Genomic DNA, 19,292 nt, shown 5'->3' on the forward strand with positions numbered 1-19,292 from the left:
TGTTAGTCTCTAAGGTGCCACAAGTACTCCTTTTCTTTTTACAGTACAAAGGGTGATCGCTCAAATGCATATGGAAGTAATCAGTATAGGTGAGGTAATCACTGTAGGTCAGCACTGGAAGGCTTCATGAAAGGAATGTATTTTAAAGGTGCCCTGTATATGATTTTTTGTGTGTCTTCAGGATACACAATGAAGGCCTGGAAGATTTTTTCCCAGAATAATTTTTTTTTTTATCTTGCTTGTTTTATCACTTTAAACGTATCAGGAAAGTCAGAATTCCTGGTTTTCCATCAAGACCTCTTGTGGAATCCCAGTACGTGTGTATTATGAGTTCACACCCTATTTTGAACTAGTGGAACATTTAATATGTAATGAAGAAGTCCTTTCTCCAAAATGTTCACTAGTTTTTAGCACCTATTTAACTCAAATACAAATACAAACAAAAACTATAAAGTTGCAAACAGCCTAACTCCTTGCTTTCTCAGTCACTCAGTTTTTATTCTCTTGAATCTTGTGGTCAGAATTTTATTAGTTCACCCCAATTGCTATAGACTCTTCCAGAGTAGACAAGTACTAATTTTTCTGTATGTATTTTTAAAAAGGCAGAAAAAATGTTACATTTTTGGGGAAAAATTTTTCAAGTCTTTTTCAAACCTCACAAAGAAGCAGAAAAGGCACAAGCCCACCCACTCCCCGCCTCTCCCATGGCAGGCAAGATTTCAGAACAGCTTTTAAGGATGAGTGGTTGCTTCGAACAAGAGTTGTGGGAGGTTGAAGCAGTGCTCTATGGTTATGTCTACAAAGTAGTTAAACACTTGTGGCTGGCCCAGGTCAGGTGACTCAGGCTCATGGGGCTCAGGCTGTGGGGCTATAAAATTGTTGTGTGGAAGTTTGGACTTAGGCTGGAGCCTAAGTTCTGGGATCCTGTAAGGGGGGTGGGTCTCAGAGCCCAGCCTCCAGCCCGAGCCTTGACATCTACACAGAAATTTTTAGCCCCCACAGCTTGTGCCTGCCTGGCCTGAGTCAGCTGACTCAAGCCAGCTTCAGCAGTGCCATGGGTCTATATTCCAGTGTAGGCATAGTCTAGGACTGTGTGCCCCTTGCTTCCCAGCACTAGAAGAGGAGTTACTATCATGAAAGCTATGATTGCAAAGGTTCACCTCAATATAAAGGGCTTCAATCCTATAGCCCTTGCTCACATGGCTAATCTCACTGACTTCATAGGACTACACGATGATACTATTTATGTCAGAAAGAGTCTATTCTATTCTGGTTCTTAGACCATGCTCATCACTACAGAGACTGAGTGTCTTCCAGCAGTGCACTAAGCAATAAGATTCCAAATCTGTGGTGGCCTAAGGGACAAACTACCAAGAGATGCTTTTGTTTTGACAAAATAACTCTGTGGATGCTGCTTCTCTTCAACTGTTTATTCCCATATGTAACACAGAGACCCCTTGTCAAAGGGTCCCCTGTTCTTTGCAAACCATTCTCATCTCAGACCTGACAAACTCACTACACAGAAGAACAGCCATACTGGGTCAGACCAAAGGTCCATCTAGCCTAGTATCCTGTCTTCCGACAGTGGCCAGTGCAGGTGCCCCAGAGGGAATGAATAGAACAGATAATCATCAAGTGATCCATCCCCTGTCACCCATTTCCAGCCTCTGGCAAACAGAGGTTAGGGACACCTTCCCTGCCCATCCTGGCTAATAGCCATTGATGGACCTATCCTCCATGAATTTATCTAGTTCTTTTTTGAACCCACCAAACACATAACTTGCAAGGTATTTATCTATATTTATTTAACATATAAGGTATCTACAGAAAGTTCTTCACTTATCAAGTGTCATTATCATGAGATATACATACAGCTAATATTTAAGGAATAAGGTAACTATGTTTCAACTATGTTGAAAGTATGCTTTATGGTCTTGGCTGTAAAAGTTCTTCACCAGGAAATAATAAGTCTCGGTAATGACTCAGTCAACCAGAAGGGAGTTGGCACTCCTCCCTGGTTAGCTGGTGATGTAATGCAAATCTCAATTGCCTAACTTTGCGCCATCCCAAAACTATCAGAGGAAAACCATCAGAGACAACTGCAAACAATTGAAATCACTTGGAGATAAAAAAGGAACATTACAACAGTCAGGAGTTTACTTTGTCTATGAAAGAGGTGAAAGACTGTTTCAGTATAACACAGAGTGAGGAGACGTACTCTGTATCCATTCACTGAGGAACCACTTTGTGGCTCAGGGGTGTCTTTCATGAAAGTTTGGATCTTGGTCCCTGTGAAGCCAGCCAGCTCTGCAACAGACTGAAGTTTGGGATGAAAACCTAGTTTGTTAGATAGGAAAGGTAACAATTAATAAGTATAGGCACTAGTTTATGTTTTATGATTTTGTTTTGTATTGTAAACATTTGTTTCCATCACTCTCTCCTGTTTCTAGTGGAATATCTATTATATCTTAAATAAACCTTCTCCTGTTTTATTATAAGTGCTGTGTGTTACCTAGCAGTGGTGGTTTAAGGTAAAACTGGTAAACTGAGGTACACAGGTCCTTTTGGGGGCAGAGGATCTTGGGCTTCTGTGAGAGGCCAGTGTCAATGGCTGAATACCATAGGGGAACAATTAAAAGGGACTGAGGTGCACCTATTGTTAATCTTTGAAGTGAAGACAGGAAAGGCATAGCTCAAGGAGAGTGCCTGAGTGGCTGACAGACGGGTGGTGTTAGGAGCTAACACCCAGCTACCATGGGCAAGACTACATCTCTCTAGAGATAGAGGGTAACAAGGTGACTCACAGCCCTGAATACCATGAGAACCATTACACCATATCCTCCAAATTTTAAAATACATTTTAAGGCCCAGTTCCTGCTCTGAGGCCTATGCAGGCAGACCCCTTCATGAACCTACATTGACTCCAACAAGGTTTTGTGCAAAAGCAGAGATCTGCCCATAAACAGCTCCTTGCAGGATCAGGGCCCAAGTTGTTAATGGAGCTCACACCTTTTGACATTATCTGATTAAAATATGACGATATAGATCATTGTTGCAACCACTGTTATATATTTGCAACAAATCTTGTACAAAATGTGGCATGTAAGATGTCTATGAAAAGGTTATGATTTGCTGGTTATGATTATGCTATCTGTATGCATGTATCATTTTTGTATTTGAAGTTATGAGTATTGGATCTATACCTAGATTTCAAACGTTTGCTCCTGGGGTAACTCTCACAAAGTAGTTAGCCAGCACATCTTGGAGGGACTATTCAAATTGAGTGGCCCATCAAAAGAACATTTAACTGACAATGGATCATGGGAGAAGCCTGTCTACACTTAATGGGATTTCTTTCTGTGACTAGGCGAAATGCATGGACATATGACTTGCCCATGTGACTGCAAACTCCAACTTGTTACTGTAATTTTCCACAGTAAGAACAATGGGATTCCTGCCACATGGCAGAAGCTATAAAGGGCCCTGGAAACACCTCCATTTTTTCTCTTTCCTGCTCAAACCTCTGGAATATGAACTTATACTAATGGGAACATTCTAACCAATGGACTGAAGACCTTCCAATGATTTGGAAGCAGCCAGAGAGTTGACGTAAGCCAGCAGTTTATTCCATCACTGCTACATGCCTGAACCAAGAACTTTGCAATTACTGTATGTATTTGATTCCTTTAACCAATTTTAACTCTCACCTTTCTTTCTTTCTTTCTTTCTTTCTTTCTTTCTTTCTTTCTTTCTTTCTTTCTTTCTTTTTATGAATAAAACTTTAGATTTTAGATACTAAAGGATTGGCATCAGTATGATTTTTGGGTAAGATCTAAGTTATATATTGACTTGGGTGTGTGGCTGGTCCTTTGGGATCAGAAGAACCTTTTACTTGATGAGACTGGTTGTAAAGAACCATTCACCTTTAAACCCCGTATTTTCGGTGGTAATACAAGGACTGGGATGCCTAAGGAAACTGCTTTTATGACTTCTTGTTAGCCAGTGTGGTGAAACAGAAGTTTACTCTTGTTGCTGGTTTGGTATATCCTATGGGGGATTAGCCACCAGGCTTGGGGTTTTTCTGCCGTATTTCTCAGCAGTTCATCCTGACTTTGGCATCCTCAGTTGTGACCCACTGAGGCACAGTTACAAACCTGTCATAAACATAAAGGGAAGGGTAAACACCTTTAAAATCCCTCCTGGCCAGAGGAGAAACCTTTTCACCTGTAAAGGGTTAAGAGGCTAGGATAACCTTGCTGGCATTTGGCCAAAATGACCAATGAGGAGACAATATACTTTCAAAGCTGGAGGGGGGAGAAACAAAGGTTCTCTCTGTCTGTGTGATTCTTTTGCCAGGAACAGAAAAGGAATGGAGTCTTAAAACTTAGTAAGAATCTAGTTAGATATGCGTTACATTCTGTTTTGTTTAAATGGCTGATAAAGTGAGTTGTGCTGAATGGAATGTATATTCCTGTTTTTGTGTCTTTTTGTAACTTAAGGTTTTGCCTAGAGGGATTCTCTATGTTTTGAATCTGATTACTCTGTAAGGTATTTACCATCCTGATTTTACAGAGGTGATTCTTTTACTTTTTCTTCAATTAAAATTCTTTTTTAAGAACCTGATTGCTTTTTTCATTGTTCTTAAGATCCAAGGGTTTGGGTCTGTGTTCACCTATGCAAATTGGTGAGGATTTTTATCAAGCCTTCCCCAGGAAAGGGGGTGTAGGGTTTGGGAGGATTTTGCAGGGGGGGAAAGACATTTTCAAGAGGGCTCTTTCCCTGTTAGATGCTTGGTGGTGGCAGCAATAAAGTCCAAGGGAGAAAGGTAAAATAGTTTGTACCTTGGGGAAGTTTTAATCTAAGCTGGTAAAAATAAGCTTAGGGGGTTTTCATGCAGGTTCCCACATCTGTACCCTAGAGTTCAGAGTGGGGAAGGAACCTTGACAACACTTCTTGTGAGGAGTCAAGGAGGCTTTCTCCTCCCCTCCAGAATGTTTAATTATTCATCTGAGAATGGGTGGTGGGTGTTCGGGATTGGTCTAACTCTGACTTCAGAGGGAGCAATGGGAGTTTTATCATTGATTGCATTTGGAACAGAGTTAGGCCAATGCTGAGCACTTTTAAAAGTCCCACCCTTCATTTGAAATTGTCTGAAACATTTTGAAATAAACAATAAAAAGAAGTACGTGAGCCTGTAGAGGGCACCGCTGTGGGCCCTGGGAATAGGTACCTTTATTAATGTATACAGTAACAAACCTGTGGGGAAAACTGAATTTTTAAAATCAAATAAAGTCCAATTTTATATTAAGCAACAACACTGTTCTGGTGCTGTACAAAGACGGCCTTGCCCCACAGATTTTACAAAATAAAGCAGATTAGAGGATGTTCATTTATATTTTTTCCATGCTAGCATCTATTGACTTGGTATATGACAGAACTGGAAAGGAAAGAGTTTCTAGATTGCATGAAAGCATTATTACCTATTTAACATTGTCAGTGTTCTCAATGTTATATGAAAAGAGGCCCCATCCCCAAGGAGCTTAGATACTATGGTGATGGACTTAGGATAGACGGAGCTTAGGAAGGCAGTCCAGATGAGAAAATATAAATTCACACTTTATTTTGTCCATTAGCATGCAATTGCTAAAATGAGTGCTGAAGTCAGATTTAATGCAACCATTTTGCATTTTGACAGCTGTAGAGCAACTGCCTAGGAAACAGATGCTCTTCGCTTTGCAAGATCTCTGGTCACAATCTGCTGTGGCTCCCCCAAATCAAGCCAAGGCATTTTTCACAAATCCAAATCTTCCTTCCCCCACCTTCTGCCCGTACCTGTCTCCTTCCCTAATTTGACAAGGAAGTTCTCAATCAAACAGCCCCACTTCAGCTCTCCCGTAAGCCCGAACTGCTGCATTTCGGGATTTGCAGTTCTCTCCCCTCCCCCGTGTACGCTCTGATCTAAGCAAAACCTGCAGCGCGCTTTCCCACCTCCCTGCGATATTGATCTCTGGGCCGGGCACTATGTGCGACCCTGAAGCTAGGCTCTTCCACCTGGGGCTGTATGGACCCCCGCCTGGGCACAGGTGGTAGTGGGGGACTACATTTCCCAGGCTGCCTCGGGCGCGGGCTTCCCCCTTGTTAGCGTGAGAGCTGCAGGTTGATCGTCTTGGTTGCAGATGAGCAGAGAGAAAACATTGGAGGGGGAGAGAGAGAGAGAGAGAAGGGGGGCTAGGAGAAGTGCCCTGGGCAGGCGAATTATGCATGCATTAGGCGAGCGCTGAGAGAATGGCTGTGGAAGGTAAGGGCTCCTCTTCCCCTGCCTTGTCCTTGTGCACGCTGCAGCGCCCGCTGCTTCTGCGGCGGACCCCTCCCCCGGGCACTCACCTGAGCAGCCGAGGGGCTGGCCCAGGCTTCCAAAGGGGAACGGCAAGCGGGGCTTGGGCCACATGCCTCGGGCTGGCGACTGCACCCGCTGGGGGCAGCAGATCCAGGTGCCTGAGAAGCGCCCACTCGCCTCTCTCGTACAGCCCACGACCCAGCTCTGCCAGCTCAACCTGCCCTCCTAATCCTGGCTGGGCTGGAGGGGGTCCCTCCCCTAGAGCTCCACCGCGTCTCTTTGCTGTCAACCCCCCACCCCCTTTATTCTAGAGGAGCTGGTCGATTATATATCTGATTCATGCCCTCCTCTTCTATTAGTGCTTGGCTAGGCCAGGGATGGGAATCCTAGCCCCTGAAGTTCACCCCAAGAAGTGCCAGTGTTTTGACTTCTGACATAAGTAGCTGTTTGTGTTTAATTACATTATGGCTGACTTTGAGTGTATAATCAGGTGGCCATGGGAACAAAGAATGGCTCTGAATTGTGTGTGGGTTTGTTTTGTTTCCAGATTAGTAGGGGGCTGCCTATTTCTCTTTGGCCATTATTACCTGGGCTTCCTTGAGGCTACTTGGGCTCTCTCTATTGCAACTGGTATTTTTTTCAGTTAAACAACTTCAGAACTGGTTCCCAAGGTTCTGATGTTACACACAGGAAAGGCAGTTGAGCAGCACATTCATATCGCACAAAATATCTGAGTTTGTATTTTAGCATGAATTGAGTATTCCATATCACCATTCCTATCTTGCCTGCCCATATTTTTTAAATGCACAAGCAGATGCTGTAGTTATCTCCTGTTACCTTAAATAGCTTCTAAATTTCTGAAGTGTAATATGGTGACACTGTATTATGCTTTCCAATCACAATTTAGAAAGTGAATGTAAATCTGGGTTGTATTAGCGTGAGTTTCTAAGATATGGGTGCCAAAGTATGCTGTTGTATCCCACTCTGGCAAGTGGAGAAGAAAAAAATTCAAACACCATAGGCCAGGTTTTTACCAAAAAAAAAAAAAAAAAAAAAGCCCAGCTCCCATAGAAACACCTAAATGAAGTGGCAGCTACTGCGTACTTGAGCACTTCTGAAAATCTGGCCACTTTAGGTGGTTAAATAGAACCCAGACTCTTCTGAAAGACTGACTAAGTGTACTTGGCAGCACTTTTGTTTTACTTCCACTGAGTACTTCAAGGAGGTTTAGGTGAGAGAAAATTTGTGGTTAGGTACACTAGGAAAAATAAACTCTCTTTTTCTGCACTGTTCCTCTCAGAAATTCATGCTGGTTTGAGACACAGTATATTCTAGTAGACAAAGTATGGGTCTAGGTATCAGGAATTCCTAAAGTCTAATCTCATCCTGGCCACTGCCTTTCTCTGCGGCCTTGGGTCAGTCATGAAGCCCCATGTTTTGAAAAGCATCCTTTAATTGTGGATGTCTCATTTATTGGGTTCCCAAGACAATGCTGAGCTTGATTTTTTTTTTTTCTCCAAAGGTGCTAAGTATCAGCCACTCCATTGACAGTCAAAGGGAGATGCTGGTGCTCTACATCACTGAAAATCAAGCCCAAGCTGTCTCAAACTGGACACCCAAAATCAACTTTGAAAAATGTGGATCCAGGTCCTAATTTTCAGCTGCTGCTTGAAGCTATGGTGGCTCGGCACCTCTGAAAATCAGGCCCTGGTTTTCTCTAGGCAGGCACCCAGTGCTAGTGGCTATTTCTGAAAACATGGTTATACGTATCTAAAGCTGGCCTCCCGAAATTAGTCATTTTGAGAATTTGTCCTTAAAACTCGTTATAGGCCAAATTAATTGCTTGTCTAAGCAGATGCAACTCCATTATTTTTTTATTTGTAAACCATGATAAATGAAGAGTCTTGGTTTAATTACTGCTGTTTCTGTGGCAAAAAGGGTTAGCAGTGCAAACTGGGTGTGTGTGCTTGGTGGGTAAATAGATGAAACAGACTGCTATTTGGGAGTGTGCCAGTTCACACACGAGCAGAAACCCCATTATGGGCATTCTGTAAACCTTCTTTATTCACTTGATTAGACTCTTCTTATTCTGTCTCCAAATCCATTCATGTCTTTAATAATTCTTGTCATTTCTGCAGTGCCTTCCATCTGAGGAGCTCAAAAAGCTTTACAAATATTAATGAGTTAAAGCGTTGCTAAACCCCTGTGAGGTAGGGGAATATTATCTTCATTTTATATATGGGGAAACTAAAGCAAAAAGGTTAAGAGGTCTTCCCCCCCGGTCACATGGGTAGTCTGTGACAGAAGTGGAAATTGAACCTGGATATCTTACCCACCAAGCGTCTCTTCCTCAACGGGTTCTATCTCACTGGGAGCTATTTGCATTTGCAGGGTAACTGAATTGAGAGTGGAGTGGACGGAAGCCCCATCAGTATGCAGAAGCCCTCCCCTATTCTTAGGGGAGGATGATAATCCTGTTTCCTTTCCTCCAGCATCTTCTGGGGTCATGTCCCTCTCTCTTTCTTCCTGGGAGGGGAGAGAGAAATGGCATAGAGTGTTTCTCTTGTTCCTGAGGGGATCTGAGGCGTCTCTCCTCTTTATTTCCCCCTGGCGGGAGCAAAGAGCTTTTCCCATTGGGCATCTCTGTTTTTCTCCTCCTATGTAGGCTCTGTTGATTTCTCCAGCTCCTGAAATTGTCCTGTTTCCTTCTTGCTGTATCTCTCTCCAGTTGTGTCCCTGCTCTTCTGTATGTGTCCTCTTTTTGTCTTTCCCTCCGTTTGTGTTCCCTTCTCCTGTGAGACACTCTCCCTTTCTCTCTCTGTGACTGTGTGTGTGAGAGAGAGGAAGGATTGCTGTTCCCACATACTAGCCAGGTAGGATGGCTACCTGTTTTTCAAAGTGTGTGTGTGTGTCTCTCTCTCTCTTGCTCGAGGGACCGGGGGGGGGGGGGGGGGAAGGGGGAGGGGAATGATGAACGGATGACAAGGCTTATGTTTTCTTCATGGGATAAAATCATACTTTTACACTGAGGCATATGATTCTTTGTGTGATCAGTGCTTGAAATCATACTTATTGTCTAATCAAATGTTTTAGTCCCTGCATATAGGGTATGTGTCATAGGCACCAAATAAGCAATGTCCCTTGCAACAACAGGGCAGGTGCTCTATAGCTGGAAGGAGGTTTTGGAGCCATGTGTCATTCCTACTTCCTGCAGGAAGGCAAGAGAATACTCGTCCCTCACTGCTCCATTCCTAGCCTGTGCATCCCTACCCCGGAAAGAAATAAGAAATTAGTCAGCCGCAGACCTCCTGCCTGGTTTATCTAGTATCCACTACTGGAGGGAAGCCATTCTTCTTTCTTTCATACCTTAAGGCCAGAGGTCCACCTGCATAGCTCTCCTTGCAGGATCAGGGCCTTGCTCAGTCAAGTGTCCAGGAATTTAGCTGGTACAGCAAATACCCAGCACTGGATTAAAAAAACCTGGGACTTTTTCCTCTGTGTTGGGGTACTTGGGTGGGGGTGGCATTGCAATCACAAAAGGAGAGATTTGGTGTAGCTCAATATCCTTTTTGTGTTAGAAAATAAACACCTGAATGGGTAGGGGAGGGAGACAACTGGCACAACATAGGGCTTAGTTTTAGATCAGTATAGTTATCCCAAGAGGTAATATGTGGAATGGCTGGATTAGCGAGTTGCATGGTGTCTGTATTTCCTGCTTCACCAGAGAATTGCTTGGGGTGGGGAAAATCCATTTGCAGGCCTTAAAGTGAGCCCATGTAGATGGGAGCACTGCCAAGGTAGGTCTATTTTTAGATCTAACAGTTTTGACAATGCTCCTTTCAGTGTTTGCTTCCCCACAGTAAGAATGAAAGAAGTAGGTCAGAGCTCATAGAAAAAGCCTTTGGATCTTTGTTACAATGGTTCAAAAAATATTTTTCTTTTAGCTCTTGTGCAGTGGGGAAGGCAGGGGGAGGGGGACTTCAGTACATATTTATTGCTCGTGAAAATGAGTGACTGACAGAACTGGCTAGATAACACCGGTATACTGCACACTAGCAGCCCCTATGGCTCTGACCTGCAGCACCCTACCCTACCTATTCCTGAGCAAAAATGCTGCTAATTATATTGTATGGTAGTTTTATGACACATGCTATGGTCTGACTTCTGTCAGTTTGGTTTTAGGCCTGGGTATAGTATGAATAATGCATTGGCTGCTGAACTCCTGACAGTTGACTAAGACTAGGAGCCCAGTTCTTTGTTGCCCTAGGGTCCTCCTAAAATGCTGTGGCAGCGTAAGATAACTTTAAAGGCAGTGGATCTGCACCCTGGGGAATACTGTCACTAAAAGGACTTGCATAGACCTGGTAGGCTCACCCTTGTAAACCCAAGGTAGAAGGCGTTTTGGGGTGTTCTGTGAGCAGGGCTTGGGTTGGAACACTGCTACATTCTAGTTGTGATCAGCCCACAGCCCCTAGGGGGCACAGGTGGTTCAAGTGTAAGTTAGAGCAGTCCTTAGGCTATTCTAACTTATCCAGGGGCCAAACCACTTTCCTTTCCTCTCCTCCTCCCTGACACTCCCCTGCTCCTGCACTCACTGAGTACACCTTGGCCATGATAGACAATCGGGCCCTAGGTCTCATTGCTGATTCTTTCAGATCAGCCATCTGCTCTTGACCATGAGGTGTAAAACAGGTAAATCGAATTTTTTCTTGAGAGTCTTACTCCTTTCCTCTGAGAGATCCCAGAGTATTGGGCAGTTGCTTTTCTGCCCCAGGCACACTTATGCAGTTTTCCATAGGGCTCCATTCTTTCACCCCTCCTGTTTAACTTGTGTATGAGGCCTTTAAGATTCCCACCATTGTGTGCCACAGACAGTAGCTATGGTGGGAAACTGAGAAAAATGCTAGTGTATATAAGGCCTTGGAGAGTTATTGAGGAAATATAGGTGGCATAGTCTAGTGGATAGGACCTTAAACTGTGAGTTAGAACACTGGGGTTATATTCCTGGCTGGGGGCGGCCAGTTTGTGTAGTTTTTGGTGGTGCCCATAATGGGTCCAAATCCTGCCATCTCCCTCCTGCCCCGCCCTCTCCCCCCACCCCCGCCATGTAAGCCGATATATATTTTTAAAAATAATGTAAAAATGGACTGGAAACAGTAAGCATTTAACAGTTTCCCTATATTACACAATATCACTATCGTAAGAAAAAAATTTAACTAAGAATATCAACTTTATTAATACTCTTTTGAATATAGAAACAACCAAGCACTCTTGGGTCAATAACCCTCAAAAGCAAATACTTTCTCAAATTAAAACAAAATATAGCCCCTTCTTTTGCGATGATCTTGAGGAGACAGCAAACCCTCTTCGTCGTTGTTTGGTGGGGGATGGAGCTGCCCCTTGCCCAGTGTGTGGCAGGAGCAGTGACTGCGGGCGGGGGCGGAGTGGGGGAGGGTGTCACGATATTCACCCAAGCCTCAGCTGCTCAGGTCCAGGAAGCCGCCTCGCCTCCCCTGTGGTGAGCGCCGAGGGTGGGGGGGGGGCTGCTATTACATGTGCACTTCCTCCCCTGCTGCTCCCCCTCACCGTAGCCTCACGGGGTGGGGAATGGGGCTGCCCCTTGCCAAGCGTGGGATGGGAGTGGTGACTGTGGGCTGGTGATTGTGTAGGGGGTGGGGGGAACAGGGTGTCACGAGTCCGACACTCACCCAAGCCCCAGCTGCTCAGGTTCAGACTCCAGGAAGCCCCCTCAGAGATGTCTCCTGGTGGGTGCCAGAGGGGGTGGAGGGACTGTTGTTGTAGCTGGCAGCAGCCAGTGAGGGAGTGCAACCCGGAGTGGCAGGGCAGCCACCTGCTGCCCAGGGCAGGTAGGGATGCTTGGGGGAGGCATGCGAGGGCAGCAGGCGGGGCAAGGGGATGCTCCGGGGGAGGCATGTGGTGGTGGCAGGCGGGGCTGGGGCAGAGACCCGGCCCCAAACATTCGTGGAGCTGGGCCCTGGGCCTTGAATATTGCTGGAGCCCAGGCACCACAGGCCCATATAACTCGCTGCCCCGCGGCTGACTCTGCCACTAACCTGTTGTACCTGTTCCCAACCCCCTGTCCGTGTGTCTCGGAGGTGTTTAGATTGTGGGCTTTTTGAGGCAGGGATTCTGAGTCCGTCCATCTCCTGTGAACAAGAGCCATGAGTTGAGGGCTAGTACAAAGCATCTCTTACTTACATTAGTGGGCACATATTCATGCAAACAGTAGAATTGACTTCAGCTGGATACTTGTGTGAGTAAGTACTTATCCACGAGACTTCAGGGTTCTACAGCCTAGCCCTCGGTTATTTGCTAAAGGTATGCAGAGAAGAGGCATAGTTATTAAAGGTGCCAAAAGTAGCAGATAGGGGAAGGTGACCAAACTATGGTCTTGGTTACTATTGTTCATTTCCAGAATAACTCCATTCATTTATTTAACCAGAATTATTCTGGATTTGTGTGAGGGCAACTGGGAGCAGAATTTGGCCAAGGACCACCAAGTAGGAAAGACAAAGTATTTCAGAGAGCTGAACGCTGAATTTTGTAGGCTACTGTGATGGTGCTTTGGGGTTGGCAGTTGCCATATAACCATCTGCTGCTTTGGCTAGATTTCCGGAGGTGGTAGTAACTGTCGTACTTATAATTTATTTACGTGGAGCTTTACGTTTTCAAAGTGCTGTACAAACAGTAACTGGTGAAATACCACAACATCTCTGTCAGGTTATGTAAATAAATGGTTGTCTCCATTTTACAAATGGGGATACTGAGAGAGAGAAAAGCTGTGATTTGTCCAAGATCCCAGAGCACATCTGGAGCCAAGATCAGTTCTCACCAGTTCCTGTGCTCATTCCATTAGAGCTGAACTACCAGAGGTGAAAGGATATTGTAGATAGCACTGAAACTTAGTGCAGTAAACCCTGAAGCACAGCTATGGTGAGGCCAGAAAGTAGGGTTGGGAGTAGAAGAGTAACTTCAATAAGCAGCGTATTCTCCATGCAGCATGAACTAATACTGGCGTAGCATAGAAGAATTAATTAATGCTGCTCTAAACAGCATTACTCCTACATGCTCTGTGACTCCCCTAGAAGGAGTCAGATAGAGCAGTTAGTAGGTGCTGGGATTTAACATGGGCAGGAGCAAGCAGTGTTAGTCCTGCCCATGAGAACCAAAACGTATGCACGAGGAGATACCCATCATGCATCTGGTCAAGAACAGGGGCTGGGGACAGTATTTTGGGTGGATCTCGGGCCTTCTGAATGTTTGTTTATAGAGTTTTGGCTCATGCCAGCTTGGTATCCTCGCTGGCCCTGCAGTTTAGTAACTGCCTTTTTAATCCCATGAGGTTCTGCTACTAATTTGTGTGTGTGTGAATGCTGGGAGGGAAGATAGAGGCCATAAAATTACTCTGTGTGTATTAATAGTCAAGTTACTGCAAAAGCAAGAAATAGACCCTTTTACTAATTAGTGCTCTTTACAATTCCTCATTCTTCATTTTTTTGGAATTTGTGTAAATGACAGCTTTCTTCTGTATTTTTCTCTAGGAAAGTAATGATACACTTTCAACGAGCAGTGTATTTCTACAAGAGTGGGCTGGGTATCTGAGACAGTAGAATTCAGTGGTATGAGTAAGCAGTAGGAGGTGAGGAATTATATTGTAGGAAGGAAAAAAGGAATTTTCAGTCTCCATAGGGAACGGATGGGCTCAAAGAGTGAGAGGTCTGGTAGGAAGAAGCATGTTGTAATAAAATGACGAAAAGCAAGGCTGAAAAACAAAGTCAATTACGAGATTACAAAATAAGTTAAATAGGCTAATGAGAGTTTATAAATATTTTCCATCTTCCTTTGTGTTCATAGCAAATTTAAATGGGGATAAAGCATGGATTCACAGATGAATCAAAGTCCAATGTATTCCATACACTTACTGGATATATACTTTTAGAAACCATATAAGGAAAATGCAAATTTGTGTTCAGTGTATTGAATTCCTTACTGTGACATTTATAACTGTAATAAAAAAGACTTTTCCAAATGTCTGTCAGTCTTCAGGCTTTGTGCGCTAGATAGTCTTTCTTATCTTCAGAAAATATTTCTGATGTTACAGTTGCTGTTTACAGAATTGAATGATGACCTTATTAGGGATCCTTAGAAATATAATTTGTGGTGGAATGTGAATTGCTAATCTCTTAAAGCAGGCTTTTCTAGAAAGATTTTTGTTTTGTAAACTGAGATAACAAAATGCAGTAGAACCCTCTTTAATCTGCACTTTGCTAAACTACACATTTCATAATTCACACCAGAAAAGGGGAGTATCTGCCCACTTCTCAGCAAATACTTAATAGAATGGTGTCATAAGGCTTCTTGCTAACAAAGGGTGAATTATTTTTACAAAATAAACTACCAAACATTTACTGGCACATTGCAGAATGTGATCTATAGTTCAAATTATACTGCAGTTGCTAAAATTAATTAGCAAAGTACGTTTTGTGATGCACAACCCCTGCTCCTTTTTAATGTATGTTCACCTTGCTTGATTGTGCAATGAGCTAACTGCAGGTAGACCTGCCTCTGTGCACAGCTCATGGCAGGATCAGAGCCTTACTTACAAATTCACAAGATTCAGTTATTTGCAATGAGTCTCCCAGTCATTAGCATGACATTAGAGAGCTACTAATATTGACAAATATTAAAATATAATTATGAATCCTAGATGGAATTGGCAAATAACTCTGCAAAATAATTTGACTTGCATGCTAGTGGTCTTAACTTTCATGATTAAATGCTTCTCTCTTTACGCAAGAAGGAGTTTGCATTTCTAAGGTCACAAGGTTATAGAATATAGTAATAAAATACAGCATGTTGCGGGAGGAGGGGCATGGAATCTGGATGGCACAAGGAATGGTAATGGATTATCATCTTTTATTCTAGATCATTAGTTAAATTCATCTCAGGTGTGGTAGGAAAGTGACTACTTAGTGACCTATGTAAAATGAGCTAGTGGCCTCCAACTAGTTTCCAGGTATCTATGTTGCATTACTAAAATTCTTGAATGAGTAAAATTAAGCTTGTGCATAAATGACTGCAAGATGAGGGCCTAAAACATTAATTCTGCCTCTGTCCTTCATATATCTGATTTCAAACTGAGCAGGTGTATATTAGATAGGTTTCTGTTCTATAGGAAAGTAAGGGATTTTTTCCATGGCAAAGTAGACCTTTTGTATGGCCATCAGTGGTATTAGAAAGAGGACAGATGATTGGATTGGTTTGACTGCTAAAGAATGAAATTGCCAATTTATCATTATTAGTAACAGTTTCAGCAATATCTGTGCTGCTATATTTTCCACTACGAACTCATGTGTAATTGTTTGACACTATTGTATCGATGGGCTAGTTTACAGTGATTAATAGTAACAAATGTCTAGATACAGATGTTATTTAATAAAAAGTAATACCAAACTTTAGCCTTAGAAACTTTCTGTTATTATAAACCTACATATAATCTGCATTGAGGTACAAGAAAAAAGATGATTGATATGGAGCCTGATTGACCAACTGCGTGGATTCTACTGACATTATTGGCCACTGGATTTGTAGATTCATGGAAACAGGATTAGACAAAGTTTGATGCTGCTACCTTTGCGTATTACTAGTATTCCAATCATACTTGTTACTCGTCAGCATAGGCAGTATTTCGATTCAGGCTGATCTGTCTATGCCATGGGCTACACCCTGAGCTGGTGTAAATTGGCCAGGTTTGTGGAGCTGTGCTGATCTACAGCAGTTGGGGCTCAGGCTCCAGAAGCTGATTTATTCATGTAGTCATAACAATTAGAGGCCAAACAGCCCAATGAAAACTAAAAACAGACTGACTCATTCGAGTCTGAGGGCTTGTCTTCACTGCTGACCAAATCAGCAGCATCAATTTAGTGGGTCTGGTGAAGATGTGGTAAGTTGATGGCAGAGGGCTCTTCCGTCGACATCAGTACTCCATCTCCCCCAGAGGAGGAAGGTATGTCGGCGGGAGAGTGTATGTAAATTGAGCTAAGCTAGGTAGTTACATAACCTAGTACTTAAGTTAACTTAAGTTGACTTAAGTTATGTAACTTAACTAGCCTACCTTAGATCAACTTACCTCATCAGTGTAGACCAGGCGTGACCGCTTGACAAGTACACACATTGGTTACCTTGACTGGTCTTCTGCTCGGAAAGTTCACGCCTGTAGCTCTAGCCCCAGAGTCAGTTCCTATACAAAGAGCGGCATATTAACTTCTGACGAGCCGCATGTGGCTCCGGAGCCACAGGTTGGCCACCCCTGCTTTAAATCTTGTTGCACTGGTAGGGAAGTGGCAAATACTCAGGTCAGACTCAATCTGTAGAATAATCCAGATTCTTGGAGGAAATCCAGAATTTCTCAGGTAGTGGCTTCTGGAAATGTGGGAATCTACTATTGTGTGTGGCCTTTCACAGGTATCTTCCCCCCTAGTTTGGTTGATCTGTCTGGACACCCATCTAAATCAGATGATATGAGACTGTTTGTTTTTTTCAGTCGCTAGGGTCGGAATGAGCAAGGAAAGTGAAACGCTGTCTGCCAGTGTCTTAGTGAATTCTAGGGCTGCTAAAACTGACTGAGAGTTCTTGTCAGGCAGACATCCCTTGAGGGAATGCTGTCTGGCTACTTTATATTAGCTATGAAGAAATAGGTTGAAACCAAGCACCTGTAAACTTACAAATGCTTCATGGAAAGAGTTAATAAGGAGTTTTGAGCTATCCATAAACAAAGAGCCGGATAGGCAGAGATCTATAGAAGAGCCTAGATGGGGCTTTAAAAGGTTGATAAGATTTTGGCAAGATCTTTATTGCCTTGGGGAAATGTTGAATACCTGCTGAATTTTCAGTTGATGTACATGTGGGTTGCAGGTGACTAATAAGATTGTGGAACCTTTCTGGCTCTCCACCCACTGTGGCTTTGGTTTGTTAATCTTTTCGACACTCAGCAAAGCTGGTCTCCCCTCTTCTTTCCAACCTTTATGGGATTTTGTGGAGGGGACAGCATGTAGGTCGTATGGGGTTATTTCCTGGCATGAGTCAGCTACATTTTTGGGGCATAAATACTCCAATTTATGAGTATGGAAGATCTTACAAGGGATTTAAATAGTTTAATTTTTTTTTTTAAATTCATGGGGAATTTTAAGTTTTCTGATGGACACTTAGAGGTTAGGACAGGCTCTCCTGGTATTCATTTTTCAAATCTAAATAACAAAAGCAAGCAGATTAGACTGCGATACACACAGAGCAGAACAGATGAGTAAGAAGGTGCTATTTTTACTCAATCGCTTTGCTGAGTAGAGCTATTTTTATTGCTAAAGCACTCACCGAATATGCTTTAATGTTGTTTAACTGATCTATTTACCTTTTTAAGCATCAGGCAGTATTTCCACTACAATTAGTAAAATTATGAAATATTTCTTGCCCACTATGCAAGAATGCATAATGCATTGTAGTAGAAAGCGAATGTAGATTTGAATTCAGATTTAGGCCCTGACCTTGCAAGGTATGTGGCCAAGATCCTACACCCCCATGGAACCCCTTTAGACTTAGTGGAGATTTCTGTGAGCACAGAAGCCTGCCCATATGGATCAGATTGCAGGACATCTAGCTTATACAAATTGAGCAATGAATCGAAAAGAAAAGAAATGGTTTCTGGCTCATATGGTTGTGAAAGAAAGCTTGAAAAATGCTGAACAATCCTTACAGGCAAATAAAAAGAACTCCCTTATTATTTCTAAAAATCATGATTTTAATATTTTGGGGGGACTTGACTCATGATTTCTGAATGCTTAAGGCTGACGGTACTGCTCCTGTGGTTCTCCTCTTCCTTCTCAATCATGTGAGTTCAGGGCTTGAAAAGTTCACTTGCCCATGGTTAGAAGGCAGCTTTCCCTGATAAGTGCCATCAGCTGCTGGAGAAACCAAGCTTTTTAATTGAGAAGAACCAGCTAAATCTCACTCTTACTGGAACAGCTCTGCGGAGAAACAGGGACATGGGCAGGAATTACTCATTGGGAAGGGAAGACTCAAAAACATAGGGAAGGGGTGGGATAGAATAGAGAGACACCTCTTTCGCAGCAAGCTGAGGGGAGAGGCAAATGGTGGAGAAGCAGTGACCCACGTCATGAGTTGAGTTCTATAAAACACCTTGATAATTTTCTTCCCTGTTGAGTTCTACTCAGTTAACTTTGCAGTTCTTGGAGACAAATTCTCAGTTATGCTAAAGCCCTTTTACATGTGTTAGCTATACGTTATTTTCCCCCTTGAGTAATAGGCTCCTGTGAGAAGCCTAGCCTTGGCCTTGACCAGCTAAACCAAAGTGAAAGCTATTCCCCTGTGCTGATTGTAGGGAAAAGGTTGAGTTAGCTACCACCAACCTGACCTTAACCTCTTTTCCTATCCTAGACAAATATTGAGAGAGATGGACACTAAAATTAAAAGGGGAGAAAAAACCCCCTAAACTTGTCTGAGTAAATACTGTGATGGAATTGACTTATATATTCTAAGCTTACTGAGAGTGGGGCAGAAAAAAACAGTCAGTGCAAGCAAACGTTCTTTGTATGTGTGAGAGGGACGGGCGGGCGTAGGGTTGGATAAATATAAAAGCACTGGGAAGTAGAGGAGTGCTCCCGGAGCAAAATGAATTCAGCTAAATGAGTGCAGTGACCCCCCCCTATCATGGTGACCCTTTTCATGGTGTTTTGAAGGAACAAATTCAGTACAACATTTGCTCACTCTGTGTTTAGTCTATCCCAACTGTTTAGTCATTTAAATCGATGGTAAAACAAACAAACACAAAAAAACAGGATGGCAAACTTGAAATGTCTTTTTCCTTCCTTCCTCATAATATCAACAATTTTGCAATGGGCTTTTCTTAAACGGCTTGTGT

General features: G+C 43.1%; 1 protein-coding gene across 1 annotated transcript in view; it reads left to right on the plus strand.

Moving 5' to 3' along the window:
- The first annotated feature begins 6,155 nt into the window (after positions 1-6,155).
- The window catches only part of SAMD12 (sterile alpha motif domain containing 12), a 232,017-nt gene continuing 218,880 nt past the window's right edge, over positions 6,156-19,292 (plus strand). The window contains exon 1 of the mRNA XM_077808846.1: positions 6,156-6,298. Within this exon, the coding sequence (XP_077664972.1) occupies positions 6,286-6,298 (13 nt within the window). The 5' untranslated portion in view covers positions 6,156-6,285. The remainder of the gene's footprint in view (positions 6,299-19,292) is intronic.

Source organism: Eretmochelys imbricata, chromosome 2 (genome assembly GCF_965152235.1).
Source record: "Eretmochelys imbricata isolate rEreImb1 chromosome 2, rEreImb1.hap1, whole genome shotgun sequence".
In the NCBI taxonomy this organism is placed as follows: Eukaryota; Metazoa; Chordata; order Testudines; family Cheloniidae; genus Eretmochelys; species Eretmochelys imbricata.